We start from the raw sequence: 19,771 nt of genomic DNA, 5'->3' as shown, positions 1-19,771 counted from the left end.
GCGGAACACCCAGTGATCTTGTGAATATTTAATGCCATATGCACACAATGCCAACAAAACTGAAGAGATGTGTAATAAGAGCACCATCATGAAGATACTTTAATTATTTGTCAAGTAAATCATTGGAAATCAAAGGGAGACGAAGAAAAGGGCAAAATAAAAATAGAGGGCAGACAGAAGAGAGCTAAAGAAGATAAAAGGATTGCATAAGGATGTGAGTGTATGCATTACGGCCCAACTGATGTGAAAATTTTGCGGCCAATAGCGATAATGATTTTAGGAGGCTAAAAATTTGGCTAAGGGTTAATATCAACAGATATAATTTTGTATTAATGCTAATAATTTTAGTTACATAGTGCTCAGTTCTCAATGGTCAAGTTTCTTTAACTCAAATTAACAGCAGAAACTGGAATCTACTTAAACAAGGGTAACTTCAGTTTCCTGCCTGTCTATGGTTTAGGTTTGCCCTAACTTCAGGAGGTTGTAAGTTTGAATCCCAGTGATGCCATGACCAAAAAAGTCAGAAATTATCAGCAGTATCTTCACTGACAAAAGCACAAGTCATCGAAATCAGCTGGTATTATCCGCCACACAATGTCCTAGTCAGGCTACAGTATGTGTGTGTGTAATGTGTCTCTCACCGTGGCTACAGTCCTTGCCACCAAAGCCCAGAGGGCAGTCACAGGAGAAGGTTTCCCAGCTGACTCTGCAGGTGCCTCCATTTTGGCAGGGGTTGGACTTACAGAAGGGCAGCTTAGCACTGCAGCCTTTTAGAGCCAAGCAAAATGACTTCATCACAAACTACACCAATCACATCGCACTGTACTGAAGACATCACCCACAATTACACTGCTTAATGTCTATGTCACTATGTGCTTTAATAAGAGTTTAGAAAAGATACTGTTAAATCATTATTTTATCATAGTAATAGTTAAAACCAAATATTATTAAGAAGGCAAAGTGTTCCCAAACTTTTGAACAATAGTGTATGCAATGACATCACTACTGTCACATTCAGCAGAACAGATTTTGGCATTAGCAGCTTTAATATATACACAAACCAACACATTTATCCTCACTCCCTACACACACACACACACACACCTGGCAGAGTGCCGTTGTTAGCTACGTATCCTGCCATGTCCACCGGTCTGTTGTCGATGTGCAGGTCCTTCATACAGCCAATAAACTCCCTCGTTCCAAACGGAAAATTGTCTGGAACGTTTGGCACTCCACCCAGAAACAACGGCCCAGTTAGATCCAAAGATCTGAGAGAGAGAGAGAGAGAGAGAGAGAGAGAGAGAGAGAGAGAGAAACAGAACGAGAGAGAGAAAGAGAAAGAGAGAAAGAGAGATATAATGTCTCATTTTTTTTATCTTTCATTGGTAGACTAAAAATCCTGTAAATAATTTAATTTCTAGTCTTCTACTCTAATCTACATCTATTTTTATTATTTCTCTTATTTATGTTTACATAACGTGCCATTAAAGTACTACTGAACTGGGAGAGAGAGAAAGTCAGTTAGAGTACGTGCTTGTATGGTGAATTTATGCATAGAGGTGTATGCAAAGGTTTGAGCGCCCCTGCTCCAAGTACACATTTGTACACATCCTCTGACCTCTGTGTTAAACTAAAATAAATTCAAACTGTGCACTAAAATTTGCAAAAGAATGTCATATTTAAGTTTGTTTCCCTAAGAGCAGGGATGCCCAGTCCTGCTGGTGATCTGCCACTCTGCAGAGTTTAGCTCCACCCCTAATCTAATATACCTGATCCAGCTAATGGATATTACAGCCAGGTGTGCTAGGTAGACCTCCAGTAGAGGGTGTGTAGAGGATCTTAGAAAAACAACAAAACATGTGATCTGACTCAGGATGTTCAAACTTCTGTATGGCAGGGGCCATATAATAAATGTGTGTGTGTGAGCATGTATGAGTGTGTATGGGTGTACTTACTTCTTGCTGCTGCTCTGTTTGCCCTGAGCCGCACAGCTGTAGTTTCCCAGCTGAATTCCAAACCTGAGCGCAATGGCAGTGTCACAGTCATCTACACTCACCACCGCCATCTTCTCATCAGACGGACCCTGAACTTCCCCGCTAACACTCCGCTTAGGCTGCAACACACAAACACATATATACAGTCTTTACATTAGTGCAGTTAATGCTTTATGGCTAAGCCTCCTAAGTCCTGTATAGAACATCCATCTTAAAGCCCCCCTTCTTAAATTTTGTTTCATTACTTCTCACTCACTGAAAGTGAGAGTGAAGTCACTGAAATGTGGAGAAATTCTATTGCAAAGTGCAGATTCTAAACTTGCAATCAATCCCACATTTGTGTTCATTAGTAAAAGTGGAGATTTATTTAATTATATTTTATAATTTGAATTTGGTGAAATGTTATTGTTGCGCAAACCATCTTGCTTTGAGTAAAAAACATCCTTTTGCTTTGTGTTTGTGATTACTTGAAAATAATACAGAATGTAAATCAAATGTAAATGTAATTCAATGTGAAACTGTGTAATTAATTATAGAATTAATTAAATTCAATTAAATAAAATAATTATGTAATGAAAACCAAAGGCAATTCAAAGGGTTTAGAATAGAAATAGAATTAGGCTATCTGGCCAAACATGTTCAAGGAATTTGTGTTCAGTTCATAACCAGCAGTTACACAGTAGTTCACATCATACAGGTAAACAGGCATTCTGACATAAAACTAGCATTTAACATTATCATTTGTGCTGTTATGTATTTTTGTAGTATCCTGTAGTGCAGCATGTAATTCCTCAGCTGGTTTGACAGAATCCACCCTTTTGTATCCTTTGTACAGAGTGTATCCAATGTTCTCCTCCTACAATACCCAGTGTGCATTATACCAGTATGTCATTTAACCACTGGGAATTCCAAGGCAAGACAGAAATAATATCCGCTATCTGGCTTCCTTTTGCATTAAAAAAAGCCTGCCCTCATGTATCCGCCCCAAAGTGCCTGTAGTTTTTTGAAAAGTTTTCCTAGTCTTTAAACCAAGAAATCTTACTCTTGGGACTATTGTGGCACCAATGTAAAAGGCGAGTAGACATGTTTGCAAAACATATAGCAAAGGTTTTTCATTTTGGTTAAAGCACCCTTTTTTAGTCATTGCTAATCACTTAACTCCTTAAAAATGCCAGGCTTATTACATACTAAGCCTTATCATCCATAACTACAGGGACTTCATTGCAAACTGGTTGAGCTATTCTTAGGTTATAGAAGTGTGTAATAAAACTTTGGGCCTACCTACGGGCCCTGGTCATTTAATGGGGATAAAAGCAAGTATTTCTCAGTAAGAATAAGTGACACCCTGCTGGACTACAGTGACACAGCTGCATTCATAAACAAACCTACATACACACACACAGACTGACCTTGTTATAGTAGTGGATGTGGACAGTGTGCCAGTTCCCATCACTCACTCCTCCGGGCAAGTATGGACTCACCTGTGTGGAGGACTCACCTGAGGCAAAGAACACAGACAGATCAACACACAGATCAGTCACAGATCAGACACAGATCAGTCTCAGTCTCAGACTCACACACACCTACACCCCCCACCTCCCCCACACATTCATATAAGTTACTGTGCAAAAGTCAGAGACCAACCTTCAGTTATTTAATTCACAGTCAAAACAGCCATTAAGTACAACATATTTATTTGTCAGTGCTTCGTGTGTCCACCCTACAGCTTCCATTCTTTTCAGGAGACTTGCTTTTAAATAAATCTGCAGGAATATTTTCCATGCTTCCAAACTTCAGTCCTTAGTCATCCTTTCAGACTCATAGCATTGAGTTGTCTTCTCACAGTGGAAGGATGGACAGAAACATTTAATGTTTTTCAGATCTCTCAAAGACGAAAGCTTTAATATCGTTTATCAGTGGCAGTTTTCTCCCTCTTTATGCAAATCTTATTATAATAATCTCATCAGAAATCATTTGTACTTAATGGTGGCTTTGACTGGAAATTAAATAACTGAAGGCTGGTCTCTAACTTTTGCACAGTACTATACACATATACACTAACCTGTGGAGTACTTCAGCACCACTTGTCCATCTAGTATCTCCAAAGCTAGGAAGTCATGTTTCTCATTGAACCGTCCATTATAAAATAGCAGCCCACTGTTCTCTAGAGTGGCAAACCTGTAACACACATCACAATAATGCATTATATACAATCATATATGCAGCACAGTTAAATTTATCTACAACTGTATTTCTACCTAAGGTCTGTGGAGTCTCAACGAAATTTCCTATGAATTGCATAGTTTCCAGTTTCTGTATCACTCTCTTTTTATTCTTTTAATGTATTTTGACACTATATTAGCCTTTCCAAAACAACTATATTTCACTCTGCTTTGGCCAGTGCTTGTTGATTCTAAATGTACTCTTTAAGCTGATGTGACTTGACTATTAAAATGCCCTTTAGTTCCTTTTAATTCTTATTTTAGTAGTGAAAATAGTGTTATAGTAAGCCATGGGCCTACTCAATTTAAAGGATTATTACACCAAATTTTCAACACTTCTGCATAATTAAACGGATAAGATCAAAGAAATATGAAAGGTCCTGTTCTAGAGGACCTTACAGAGTCAGAACTGTTCACAGTGGGGGTGACAGGAACCAGACATCCAAAGCACAAAAAGGTTGTAAATAAGTTGCCTGGTGCCTGAGACATTATTTTATGATAGGTCTGATACAAAGTTTTCATTCATTGATTTTTATTTATTCATTAATCTTTGTTTTTTCTGGCCTCTCAGAACCAAATCCCTCCAACCCCCACCCACACATGTATTAGAGGAATTTTAATATTTTAAATGGACGATATTTTTACAAACATCTGCATATGACATTTATCAATGTACATATCTGATATCCCCCAGATCTCCCACCCACACAACTACACAGGTGTCACGCCTCCCTCCAGCCTGGCTGAAACTACAGCCAACTCGGCCGCCTCGGACTACAATTCCCAGAGCCCCTCACTCCATCATATGGTTCAGGGCTCCTCCAGATCCACCTATCAATGCTCAGCCTCTCCGGACTTCCAAATCACTTACACCTGTTTCTCTGTGTATATAATCAGTCTATTTGCACCTACACTTTGCGTTTCCTTCATGTCTCTTTACCCATTTACATGTATGACCTGTTTTTCATTCATAACCTTGCTTTTTATGCGTTTTCTGGTTTTCAACTATGGTTTTTCGACTGTGGTTTTGGATCATCCTTTTGGCATTAAAGCTCTTAACACCTCTTCTGCAAGTGTCTGGTTCTGTCTACCACCGTGGTAAGAACAAAACATCAGAAAACAAACACCAAAACTGACACTGACTGGACAATAACAGGAAACACACGCTATAAAAATGTGACTAACTGTAATGTGTCCACATGACACATTTTCAAAAAAATACATTCATGGTGGAGGGCTACATGCAGGGTGTTGAACCATCAAAGAACAATTTCACATCAAACCACTCTGAATGATTTTGTTTACAACGGTTGCATTATTCAAAAATTTTGAAAAATTGGTGGAACTCCCCTTTAACCCAAATTGTCATACTGTTTTCAATACCAATGCTTGTAGACAAAGTCACTTTGTATTGTTTGTGAGTGTGTGTTGATGTAATAGACTTTATCAGGGTCAGGGCCGGGGTCTCTAATGGAACATATAGAGTGTGCGTGTGTGTGTGTGTGTGTGTGTGTGTTTGTGCATGCTTTTGTGGGCACATGTGTGAGAGAGAGAGTAGAGAAGTTAATATAGAAACAGAACGAAAGAGAGTGGCATGGAGAGGAAGAAAGGGAGAGATAAAATGTTGCTTGGTATCGAGGGAGAGGAGACTTAGTGGTGCTTTTGTTTGCTTATTGTTAGTGCTGGATGGCGTTACTAAATAAATTATCTGTTTCACTCATCATGGGGATTCAAAGCCAACATCCATTATATGACCTCTACACTATAGCAACCAAACTCTGACCAATCACAACGCACGAGAACACAGGATATAGCACTCACAATGGGAAAGAGATGAGAGGGAAAAAAGAGAGAGATGAAAGAAAGAAGTGAGAGAGAGTGCGAGAGAGTGAGAGAGGATGAAAGAGAGAGAGAGAGAGAGAGAGAGGAGAGAGAGAGGGAGATGGAAATCCACATGAGCGTGAGGTCTAAATGAGAAGAAAGATAGAGAGCGAAGAAAAAAAAACATGACAGAAAGGCTGGCAACACCCAATACACACAGTGTCCTCTCTCTATCTGTCATTCATTTTCACTCATTTCTCGCCTCACAGATGGGAAATTGAGATGTTTTATGATACTCAGCCAGTCCTAAAAGGTTTAATAGACACAATGCAGCACAGTTGCACTGCAAAGAAAGTACTTATTTCAGAAAAACACTCAGAAAAACACTAACATTAGTTTATTATTATTTATTATCTATAACATTAGAATACACATTCCCTGCGATGGACTGGCGACCTGTCCAGGGTGTATCCTGCCTTCCGCCCAATGACAGCTGGGATAGGCTCCAGCACCCAACCGCGACCCAGAAGGATAAGCGGTTTAGATGATGTATGTATATGTATTAGAATACATAGAAATAACAGTAATAATCAGCAGTGATTTTATGCATGTCAGTGTGTTCCTTTAACCATTTCCAAACCTCTCCTTGCCAGTATTATTTGCAATTATCAATAAACATCTAGTTTGGCTATTAAAATCTTCTTTATGTTAAATCAGGTGAGCTGCTGCTGGAATTTAGACACATAGTGGATACATGATGGCACTGGGGAGAAGTGCTTTTACAGGCCAAAACACACTACCTGCCCAGATAAATGATTTTACACAACTATTTATGTGCCTTTTGCACAGTACTGCATGTGTGTGAGGTATCTGGATGGATCAGACGAGAGCAGAGTTCACTGTTGGTTAAAACGTTTAATAAAGGGACAAACCAGTGACGTAATCCAGAAACAGGCTAAGGTCAAACAAAGGCTAACAGGTATGTACATAGACCACAGACCAAGTCAAAAAGGCAGGCAAAAAGGTCTGAAACCATACTTTGTAAAGTGACAGTGAACACAGACAGGTTATATAGGGTGAGATATGAGTAATAGAAATCAGTAATCGGGGAGGTAGAAAGTGGATAGGTGGACTGTAAAGAGTCCAGAGTCAGGTGACCTCCCAGAGGATTCTGGGAGTTGGAGTTCACAACAGAGTGGGGAGCAGAGATTTCAGTGGAGCTGACGAGAGGCGTGACAATATGTAAATGTCAGTTACAAACTTCAAATAAAGCATATGGAATGTTTTTTTAAAGTTTAAATTATCCATGTTTAATTTTAAGAGTGGTCAAAAATGTTCATGTGCACCACCATTAGCTTATTGCTAACATAATACGTGGAATCCCATAGGGGTGCTTGCAGAAATTAGTATCATCACAGAGGGTTTTTTTTTTGTACAAACTTAAAACCAGTAATATTATTTGCTAATAGTTTAAAATACACATGATAAAATGGCTTAAATCAAATGAAAACTGTCTAGAAATAAGTTAAACGAATTTCTAATATTCTTACAACAATTTCAAAATGAGAAATATTAAATATATTGACTACATACAGATAATTTCACTTGCCAAGATATAATTTTTTGCATGGGAGTGTGTTTGTAAGTAGAGTGCCTGGCAAGATTTCCAATGACATTTACAAATATCAGTACTTTTATTGTGATTCTATTCATATTGTCTAGCAATACATTTTCAAAGAAAAGCAGTATAATGTTTTTTTGTGTCAAGCAGCACGATGTGTTTGTGTACTCACGAGAGAGAGATGGACAGGTGGAATCTCTGGCGCAGCCCCCTGAACATGATAAAGGATTTAGGGAGGAATGAGCGTGTGGTGACAGTGCAGTAGGGTCTCTCATAGCCCCCCGCAGGGCACTCACAGCGGAACCCACCACCAGACAGCTCCCGACACGTCCCTCCGTTACGACACACGCCAGCCACACAGCGTCCGGCCCGGCGGTCAAACTCACACCGCTCACCTGAGAGAGAAATGAGAATGACCACTTTTATGTGCTGTCTGCGATTGCCCCTGACTTGTCTGTATATGATGACCAATAACCAATTAATGCTGTATTGTAACACTCCTGTTACTAATTAACAGAAATCCAATGTAGCTACACAAAAGCATTTTTTACATTCATTTCACGGAGTGAAACTGTATATTTCTGTAGAACTACTGTACTGCAGAATTTCTAAGAAAGAAAATGACTGTCTTTTTACAGATTTTTACCATCATTGAAAAAACATACTTTTAACTAATTAATCTTTACTTAATTAACAGGATTTGTCTGGTGCCCCCGCAGTTGGACTACCGTTTTTTTGGTTTGTTTGTTTGTTTTGTTTTTTAACTGTATATTTTCAGAGGAACATAATAAAATAGTAATGATCCAAGAGACAGAGAAGATATAAACCACATTCAGACATTACATCTCAGTGTCAGTGACCAACAGCATAGTCCCACAGATCACCTCTGCAGTGGAACATGAAAAAGCTCTCACTCTTCTGCTCTATTGTGCAAACATAAGCACTGAATATTGCCAAGAGCAGCGGCAGCAGCTGAGCATGTAGAGCTCAATGTTAAACTGCAGTCTGCTATGCTAAATCCCATTTAGTCTGGCTGGCTGACTGTCTGGCCTTCTCCCTTTGCCTTTTCCAAGAGGAACAGCCTTTCATGTCTGTCTATGTGTCTGTTTACCTGTCTGTTTGTCTGTCTTCCCACTATTTGTCCATCTTTCTGTTTGATTATGTATTAACCTGTCTGTCACTCTTTCCTCCATCTGTCTTTGTTTGTCTGCCTGTCTCTCCTTCTGTCTTTTCATTCTTTCCTGTCTCTCTCTCGTTCTGCCTCTCTGTCCATCTTTCTGCCTGCCTCTCTATCTTTCAGTGTTCCATTTTTTTCTTTCAGCCTTGATATTGCTGAAAAAAAAATTGCGAACTTGATTTTGTCATATTTATATCAAAACCTCATAACTCCATCCTTGTGTGTTAGATTTTTATCATTACATGCTGAATAGACAAAAAAAGTCCCAAATTCACTTGAGACTTGAAATTACATTAACATATACTCAGTGGGGAACCCTCAGGGTCTTCTAAACCTTCAGAGAAGGTCTTAAGGTTTCTGGGAACATAAAACAATACATGTTTGTCATTTTTAGTCCTTTGTTGCATTAAAATACAACAGTAGTAATACTCTTAAATCACTGTTAAGTTTTGCTTAGAAACAAAAAGGTTAAAATTATGGAATATCCAGTAGAACATCACCCAATCAGGATTTATTTCTCTGTGGTACGTAGGTGGATGCTGCCAAGGAAGCTCTCCCATTGGTTACAACTTGACAGACATGGACAGAAGGCCTAACATGTTAGATTAACTACCATTACAATTATGAAACAACAGTAGAATCAACCAATTATAATTTACAGTGAATGGTACCAATCCTGTGAGAAGAAATATCACTTAAGACCTTCTCAAAGTCCTAGAGACATCATTATCAGCAAATACAAGTGGTAGTCTAGCCAGGTTTCAGTCAGTTTTAAGGGAATGGAGAGCTCTTTTCTGAAAAACTCACTGTAAAACTGTAACATATGAGTAAAATCTGTTAACATGTCTTTTATAAGCCTCATAAAAACATGGAATGACATGCTTTAAAAGTTACAAGCTTCAAAAGTTTGTATTTAATATAGAACAGTATATTCGTGTGCTCCTGTGTTAGCTTAGTGCTAACATAGTACTAAAAGTCCCACAGCAGTGCAACCAGAAATTAGCATTATCAAAGAGATGTTTTTTTTTCTCTTTTTTTGACATTTTGGACCTGAACTCTAACAGTCAATGTTCACTGGATATATTTAAGTTTGCCCCTTAACAGACCAGGGCATTATTTACTGAATAATAGGTCTTAATATGAAATAAGTCTGTGATTTTAAGGGGTTAAATGTGTTTTTATCTTCTCCAATGAAGTTACATGTCACAGTAACAATGTAAGTATGGCACAAATTTCCATTCAGTCAAACAGAGTAGTGTCAGCATACATGTATGCTGTCATAACATAAAATGACGTTTGTGTAATGTCGACATATTTTCAGTTTGTAAGTCTAATAAGTCCCTTGATGGAGTGTTTTCCTTCTGCCTGTCGATCTGCCTTCAGTCATTTTTTCTGTGTATATCTGTGTGATTAGTCTGGATGTGAAAGGGGAATTCAGCGCCCTGTGAATTTGGAGGATGTAGATCAGACCCTCAGGGTTTACAACCTTGTGCCAAACGAAGGCTGAGTATTGGCATTGTGCGGGTACAACATGTGGTTAGCAAACCTCTGGCAACAGCTTCTGTAAATAATCCAGACAAAAATGCACACACACACACACACACACACACACACACACACACACACACACAACATACAAACATACACACACAAGCACAGACAATCACAAACACAATCACAAACACAAACACACACATACACACACGCACACACACTTGCAATCGCTCTGTTCCTGATGCCCCCTGCAGTGAAAGTGTAAAATCTCAGCAGAGTTTTGCTTTTAAAAGCAATCTCCAAACCTCTGGCCCCTCCCCACCCACACTCTCACTGACCCCCACACACCACACACAAAATCCTCCCTGTGGGTCTGTATATGCCAGCTGGTCCTGTATAACACACACACACACACACACACACACACACATCCAGCTTCAAGACACACAGAAAAAACATAGAGAGACACACACCACCCACAAATAAGCTAACACCACTTAAACTCACCCCAGAACACACACACACACACACACACACATGATTTTGGTCACTAAGCACACACTTTTTGTGATGTCAAAAAAAATATATATATCTCCATCCTTTCACGTTAAAATGATAAGGACTGTTTCTGCCCAGAGTGTTTTATGAATGTAGCACAATACAGAGCAACCAATCAGAACAGAGGTCATTTACATATTTCAGTCTTAAAGATGTTATAATAATAAATAACAAAAACAGCCTGTTTAATTCTAAAGGATAAAGACAGGTCAGAAAATGGACATAAAAAAACAGTTTGGGGTACGTAAAACCACATAAACATCATAAGTGGACCTCAGGAAAAATAAGAAAATATGAAAAATGTTTATAGGGAAAAATTGAAGAATAGAGGAATGAAAAAGGGGACCATGAATGATCAGCCCACCTAAAAAGCACAAAACAACTCCAAAGGGCAAAGGATGCTTATAAGCCTGGTAGTTTAAAAACTGCAGGAGGAGATGCTTTCTAAAAGTCTGCTGAAGAAACTATTGGGTTGGGGGAGAAAGTGTGAGAGAGTAAGAAAGAAAGAGAGAGGAGAGTGAGAATGTGAGGAAAGGACAGTGAGAGAGAGTGAGGAAAAGAAAGAAAGGAAAGGGAGAGAGACAGAAAGAGAGACAGAGAAAGAGACAGAGACATAGAGGGATAAGAAGCAGACAGAGAGGGGGAGACAGAGAGAAAGGAAGAGAGAGCCACAGGAAACTCCCATACATAATCCAATAAAATAATGCTGCAAACTGAGAGCAGCCCATGCAGACAGTATGGATTAGTAGTGGGTGACTCAGCCTGCAGATCCAGCAGTAGAAGCAGCAGCAGGATCAGAAGCAGGATGAGAAGCAGGGCGTCTGCTGAGTGGAGTATGTGAGTGAAGCTTTCAGAGGCAGAGCTGTATTAAAACAGCAGGCCGAGCTACAGGCCCAGCTGACTAACACAACTCTCACATCTATTATCCATTATCCTTCAGAGTGTGGAGTTCAAACACACACTCACTTCATCATCCTACAGTCATCTCTGTGCTTCTGTGTGTTTAAGAAACTCAGGCAGGATCTGGATCTGTTCATCTGCTCCTAGAAACTCATCTTCTCTTCTTATATTATATATTAATAATGTCTCACTCACTGAAACATACAGAAAAACTGTTTAAAGTGCAGATTCTAAGCTTTCAATCTATATCTCATTTATGTTTTTAGGTAGATGAGGAAATATTTTATTAGGACTTGACTTTGATAAAAGGTTTGTGTGTAGCAGAGTTGGTATAGTTTTTATACTTTTATATAGTTTTTTGATATTGGTTTTTGATTTCAGTTTATTTTAGGAGTACATTAATAGTTTTTTTAGTGTTATGCTACAGTAGACTACACTGTGGGTTGCATCTCTGTAATACTATGTACACTGTAAAATATTTTTACTGTAAAATTACAGTAAAATACTCACTATGTGTTGCATCACTTCCACAGTAACTTTCTGCACTGTATTAACAGTAAATAACATAGTAAGTAAAATAGCAACTGTATATTGTCCAGAGCCTTCTGGACCACAAGACTACTGTAATGTAGTTTCATTCTGCTGTATATTTACAGTAATAAGATGTATTCAAAATACAGTACTTTTACATGTTTAAATAATAACTGTAAAACAATGGAACTCAGTAGCTATGAGTTTGTTGTAAATTAACGTATGAAAAAACGACTTTTGTAGATGTTAAAATGTACTCTTTTTAGAAAAAAATGTTTTGCACTGTATGTGCAAAGAATATCACAAATACATATTTTAAATGCAAATTCACATTTTACAGACAGTATCAGTTTTCTTATAATTTTAGCAATTTCAGCTGCTGTTGTATCTTATAATGCTGTGAAGTACAGCTCAACATCAACCTCACAGTAATTTTCTCTGTGTAAATATGTAAATAAATACCTGAAAACATTTTAGGCCAAGTTGATTTCACAATAAAATTTTGAATACAGTGTTTTACAGTAAAAAAAAAGAAAAAAAAACGTTAAATACTGTAAAATAAATACCTAACTGCAATAAATAACAGTGTATTATTGATTCATTTTGCAGTGGACATTAAAGTTTTAATTTAGTTTTTGTGTTTTGTGCCATTTTTATCTTTATTAAGCTTTATTAGTATATTTTTTCACCACTAGCTTTCGTTTTCAGTATAGTCCTCGTTTACAGTTTTGTTTTGCAAAAAGAAAAAAAAACCCCACCCCTCCCACTTTTGCCAAGTTACTGTTATTTTTTTCAAAATGGAAAAAATTGTGGAAATGGAGTTGATCCAAAATGTGAATCAAAGAGAAATGGAATTCATTATGTAACTAACTATGTAGTTCATCATGTAATTTCAATTAAATAGTAAAGCAAAACTATAGTAGTAACCCATGATGGTTAACAAGCTAAGTAAGTTAGCTGGTACAGCAGTGAAATCCTCAGTTTAGAGTTTTCTCTCCTGTATCACACTCCTGCTATTTACTGAGAGCTTTCTGAACTGAATCAGGTAGAACATTAAACCCTGCAGTGACCCTGAGTCCGGCACTAATGAACACTGCTGCAGACTGATAGCAACAGCAGGCAGCTTTTCTCTCTCAGAGTTACAGTGTTTATAGAGATACGCTGCATAAAACAGTACATTAGCTTGTCATGAAGCAGAAATATAACCTGTGCATGCTCAAGGACTTCATCGTGATCCGGCCAATGAAAAGCATAATGTGCAAAGCCATTGTGAAATGTACTGTTTGCTTAAAGTGAAAAATCTGATTAACACTGTTTTCCAGCAAATATAGTCAACCAAGATATGTTTAGTGTCCAAGACTTGCTTCCTTAGTGTTTTTTGGGAAGTGGAGTTTTTCCCCCCCAATTTCTCTCTAAATTTAGTCACGTCCAATTCCACCCACTAGTTAGGCCCTATCATAATGTTACCAAGCTAGCGGAGACATGTGTCAGAAACCACATAAGTAAACCTATTTGAGATTACAACCCGGTTTGAGTCAAGTGTGTCATTATTAAACCAGGGGTTCTTAACCTGGGGGTCAGGACCCCCTTTGGGGTCACATTGTGGGGCCCCTGGAGAGCAGTGCTACCTTATTAAACACAGTTAAATAATGTTGACAAATACAAGGTTCTGCTGAATGGCTCCACCTACAGGCCAGGAAACAAGGCTAATGTCAATTTTTGTAATTTTTGTCAATGTATTGAGTGACCTTGTTACTGAGGGAGGGTCTTGACTGACCACTATAACTGAAGTATTTTTTCAGTGCCAGGCAGGTAAGTGACTTGTGTATACTGGTGTGTGTGGGGAGTAGGGGACTGGAGGGCAGTTTGGCAAAGAGTATTTTTAACATGAGAAAAGGGCCACACTGTGAAAAATGTTAAGATCCCCTGATTTAGACTGACTGACTACATTTGGAAGAAAAAGACTGTGTACATTTGTTTGTAGACCTAATCATCAAGGAAATCTGCTCTCACACACATACACAGAATAACCCACTCTCTGTGAGCAGTAACACAGTGCTCACTCTCTACGGTCACCATCAGCAGATCAGCAGCTGACAGAAGCTTCTGTAGAAGCTCACAAACAAAAACTATGTGGACATACTTTTGCCAGAGACAACAGAGAGACAGAAAAGAAACTGAAAGAGAGAGACACAGATGGACAGAAAGAGAGAGAGAGAGAGAGAGAGAGAGAGAGAGAGAGAGAGAGAGACAGAGAGAGAGATCAGAAAGAGATCAGAGAGAAGGGAAAAGGACAAGAAGACAAAGCGAGAGAGAAAGAGAGAGAAAACAGAGTGAGAGACAGGGAGATAACAGAGGGAAAGAGTGAGGAGAGAATAGAGAAAGAGAAAGAAAAGGGGATGAGAACAAGAAAGAAAAAATGAGATAGAGAGAGGATCAAGAAGAGAGCAAGAGAAAGGAAGATTGGAGACAGAAAAAGAGGGAGAAAAAGATAAGAAGGGAGAAAGAGAAGAGGAAGGAGAGATAGAAAGGAGAGAAAAAGAGAGAGAGAAATGAGGACAGAAATGAGGAGAGTGAGAAAGTCAAGAAATACAGAGAGTGAGAGAGAGAGAGAGACAGAGAGAAAGAAGGAGAGGGTGAGAAAGAGGAGAGCGAAAAAGAAAAAGGAGAATGGTAATGACAAGGGGCGAGTAGAAGAAGAGAGAGATAAAGAGGGAGAGAGAAGAAGAAAAGAATGATGGAGGAGAGAAAGAAGAAGACAGTGAAAAAGGAGAGTGACAGACACGGAGAGTAGAGAGAGAGAGAGATTGAGATAGAGAGAAACAGAGAGAGAGAGACAGAGCGTTAAATCCACTCTCGCAGCCCCATTGACACAGACACAAAGCAATTACTCTGAAACATTTCACTCTGACTGCTCCTCTTCACAAAGCACTTAGACGCACAACACACACCTGTCTATTCACAAAGGACTCACGCACACACACGGTACGTACACACACCAACACACAGAATCTGTAAGCACATGAGAGAAAGTATGCGTCTCTAAAGGAAACAACAATCCATCCAAAAAATAAATCTCCATTCTGAAAGTGCAGTATTTTTAGAATCATTGGCGAACTCAAACTCCCACTCGCACAAATGCACTCACATACCCTGACATACAAATAAGCTCAGCCAGACGCAACAGCGTGCAAACGCAGCTTTAATATGAGCAACTCAGTCACGCAGAAATAAAACCTGCAGTAGGCTACTTTCCCCAAAAGCATTTACCTGCGCAATAAAAATGGATTTTACTTTACCCACACGCCAAACACACACTGACTGCACACGCACTCACTCACACCTCTCACAAGGTTAAAACTCAACCTTCAAAGAAGGGCTGGGCGGAATGGCTGAAGTGTAACATCATGATACTTCAAGACTGTTTACAATACATGATACCTCGATATTTTGTTCTGATGAGCTGGAATAAACCCAAAAGAATCCGCAGTGTCACAAAATACCTTTAAAAACAGTGAGTGTATTTACAGGCACGTAATAATCCGATAACTGCAGAACATCAGATTTTGTCAGTAATCCGATCAATGTGTTTATATGCACTTGAGTTATCAGATAATGGGGAAACTCCGGGTCTACATGAGTCAGACAGTACTCAGATTTCTGCTTTGCAACCACTCACAGAAGAAGACGTGACGTAAACATAACGTAAAACGCTTTTTTTTAAAAAAACATTGCACCACTTTACCTGAAAATATGAACATACAGCATCTAGAAAATAAAGAATATTTAAATATTTAATTTCATCCAGCACGTAGTTGGATTCATCATCGCTCCAAAAGTGTTTTGCTGCCATCTCACGGCAATGCTGCTTATTTCTGGTTTCACACATGCACAGACTGAGAAATAAGAAAGAAATCAGAGTAAGAGTATACATACATGTACTTTACCTGAGCTCTGAGCCTCTTTATTGTGTTGGATTTCAATGGTTTTGACCCTTGCTTTTCTTTCTAATTTTGAGTATGGATCTGCATCTTTTCCTGCCTACCTGTATGTTGACCCCTGCCTGCTATGACCATGAGGATCTGAATGCCCCTAGTAAAGTCACTTTGCATTTGCAACCTGCCTCAGCCCCAGGTTACAGTAATACACTTGGGGTGTTAAGGGGTTATTTATTTTCACTCGTAGCTCTGTTTACAGCAAACAGAGACAGCTTGTTGGAAGTGCAGATTCTGAACCACAGTTTGTATTTATAAGTAGAAGAGGTGATATTTAAGGTTTCGGTATCACGAACAACATCATAGCTGTGATTCGGTTGCAGGTATGAGTGTGAAAAAAATATTCTGTTATGATAAATGACAGCACAGGTAGAGCGCTTCTCAACCAATCAGACCACGCCATCAGAACAGCATGTTTGAATGCGAAGAAAAGTTACCGTTGGTTTAGACTATTTTTTTTGTGGAAAGAAAAAAAAAATAATTTACAATTTGTCTATGACCTTAAAACGAAATGAACAATAACAGAAGTGCTTGTTGATACAGAATGTTATAATTATTTAACTCACTATAATTAATCAAGTAATTACATTTATGTAACTATGTGATGCAAGTTGAATGTATAATAACAACAATGACTCTGCACTTCTAAGATTAAAGCAGAAAATATTTCACACACACACACATGCTTGTCTTGCTATACTTAAGAGGACTTCCTTTGGTTCTATTGATTTTTGTATTACTGTAACTAAGTAATACTACACCTACACCCAACCCTAACCCTTAACCTTAGTTATTTAGTGCAACCTTAGTAGCCAAAAGGCAATTTTTCTGCTCTTTTCGTTTTGAGAAAACTGAGGCTTGGGGTTATGCCCCATAATTTTTTGAATCAGAATGCTCAGAATGTGTGCATCACAAAAAATGATCTCAGCTCTCCTAGTGGCACGAGCAGTCAAGCTCAGTGGCAGAACCCATTAAAATCTCCATTTCAGCTGGGGGTGTGGGACATTTTCCAAACAGGTAATCCAATTTTAATTTAGTGAAAGAGGACTGCGACAGCTCACTTAATCACAGCTTATTTTACTACATTGTGTTAATTTTACCATATGTCAGTTTCAGTATTTCTCACTGCTACCTTGCTAAAGTAAGAATGGATGTTTTTCATAGATGTTAGCAAGCGAAGTTTGCTATCTGAGCTTAAGCCCATGAAGCACACAGGGTCAAAACAAACACTGACACTGTTTATGAATAACTTTATAGGTTTACTGGGATGTGTTAATGGCATGACATACACTGTACGTAGTGCTGAAAGTTAGTTTAAGTCAGTGGCCTAGTTGTCTAGCAGTCTTATTTTAATTTTTTTATTTATTTATTTTCCCGAAACAAAAATTTTTGCCCCACCACTTATGTAAGTGAGGTGTACACACATACATTTAAAAATGTATCTAACGCACACACACACACACACACACATACTTTGAAATGTCAAACTGTGTTCCTATGAAATACTGAAAACTCATCCATTTCCACTCATACTGATGTTCATGCAATGCACACAAACACACTCTTTCAAACAGCTTCAAACTCTGAGATATGGATTCTCACAAGTGCACCATATGCAAATTCACCACATACACACACACACACACACACTCACACACACACACTCACAAACACACACACACACACACACACACACAAATACACATTTTATATAACATCAAGCTGTGGCACATGTGGATGAACCACATACTGTCTCTGTGTTCTGTGTTAGGCAAACAAATACAAGCGATGAGCTTCTCTTTCTTACACACACACACACACACACACTCTCTCTCTCTCTCTCTCTCTCTGATGTACTTATGTCTATATGTAGACTTAATACTTATACACTTTCTCACTTGTGTGCATAAAACTTTTTCTGCAAACTTTGGCAAACAATATATTTGCTTTTATCATGAGAAAAAAGAAAATTCTTGAAAGTGGTCTATAATGCATTTTGCAATGGAATGCTATACATATAAATCACTGATCATTCTATACAATAACTGTCCCATTGTTACTCAGTAGAAATACACACAAAAATGACAGTCCAGCCTACATTTTTCTTGTATTTTGTTTTCATCCCTGAGGGCCTATAATAACACTTGCACATCCAAACAGATTTATTTTATTTTACATGATGATTTTCCAACTTCTCCTTATCCCTTAGAATTAAACAGGCTGTTTTTTGTTCCTGTGTCTTTAAGACAGATACATGTAAACGGCCTCTTTTTTCCTGTGTTGTGCTTAATCGAAAAAGCAGTTTGGACTTCTTGTAACTTCAGTGTGAATGGGCGGGACTGAGCTGCTGTAGGTGCATTAATATAAATACAGTGGGTTTGGTGACAGCACATAAAAAAAAAGTGAACAGTATGTGAACAGAACAGTTAGAAACACAAAAAAAATATTGTGAAAAGTGAGGAGAACTTAGGCTGATATGATATGGGCCCTTTAAAAATCTGATACTGCAAGATTTTGTGATACTGGGTCTGAGCAATATTGTCCAACACAAGTTACAAATTTTCTTACGACAGCGATGACACTTTTTCTATCTCATCTCTCTTTCTCTTCCGCTGGTTCACTCTTCCTCTTCATGCTCACTTTGTTTCTCTCTCTCTCTCTCTCTCGACCTATCCCCCGCATCCCTGTGGCGCGTGTGTTTTGTAATGTATTCTCTCTCCCTCTTTCAGGGGATGTTTAATTCATCAAAGTCTCAGCTCCCCCCACAGGCTAAACACCCTCCCCCCGCTTCTCTCACACATGGTTCGACCCTCAGGGGAACCCCATCTGCCCCCACCTTGCCTCCTCCTTCTCCCTCTCTCTCTCTCCTTCTTTTCCTTTCCCTCTCTCTCTATATCTGTATTCACTCTCTTTCCTCCTTTCCTCCCCCTCTCTTTCACTGCATATCATTTCCATCTCTATTTCTCTCTCTCTTTCAATGTCTTTCCTCTTCACTCTATTCTTTTCTTCTACATTATCCTCTCAGTATCTTCTCTCTCTCTTTCTCTCTCTCTCTCTCTCTCTCTCTCTCTCTCTCTCTCTCTCTTATTGTATTTATTTGCATATAACTGATAGTTCTGATCCTAGACCCTGATTGGCTGAGCTGTGTTCAAAGCCATGGTAAAATATTTGTTATACACACAACTATAACTGCCTCACCACAACAAGAAGAAGTCACTAAAAACCATTACCGCCAGGTAAACTGAAAGACGAAGTAGGGACCTGGGTTCGTTTAAAGTGTTTAAACTGGGGGGCTGACAAGCTAATTTCTTAAAAACCAAAAGATAGCAAGCTGAACCAGCTAAAAGATAGATAACATAATAAAGTGCTGCTAACACAACACAGGAAATTGCACAGAATCGCTAGCAGAGTCGAGCATGTACTGTTGCAGTTGTAGTTTGGTAAGGAAAAACTCATTA

At 38.6% G+C, this 19,771-nt stretch overlaps 1 protein-coding gene across 1 annotated transcript in view; it reads right to left on the bottom strand.

Moving 5' to 3' along the window:
• Positions 1-19,771, bottom strand: part of celsr3 (cadherin, EGF LAG seven-pass G-type receptor 3) — a 90,455-nt gene that overhangs the window by 43,559 nt on the left and 27,125 nt on the right. The window contains 6 exon segments of the mRNA XM_036579109.1: positions 642-767; positions 1,105-1,268; positions 1,956-2,113; positions 3,404-3,492; positions 4,057-4,172; positions 7,831-8,053. Coding sequence (XP_036435002.1) covers positions 642-767; positions 1,105-1,268; positions 1,956-2,113; positions 3,404-3,492; positions 4,057-4,172; positions 7,831-8,053 — 876 coding nt within the window.

Source organism: Colossoma macropomum, unplaced genomic scaffold, assembly GCF_904425465.1.
Source record: "Colossoma macropomum unplaced genomic scaffold, Colossoma_macropomum, whole genome shotgun sequence".
Classification (NCBI taxonomy): Eukaryota; Metazoa; Chordata; class Actinopteri; order Characiformes; family Serrasalmidae; genus Colossoma; species Colossoma macropomum.
Note: the sequence above shows the minus strand (reverse complement) of the source record. Positions and strands in the feature narration are given on the sequence as shown.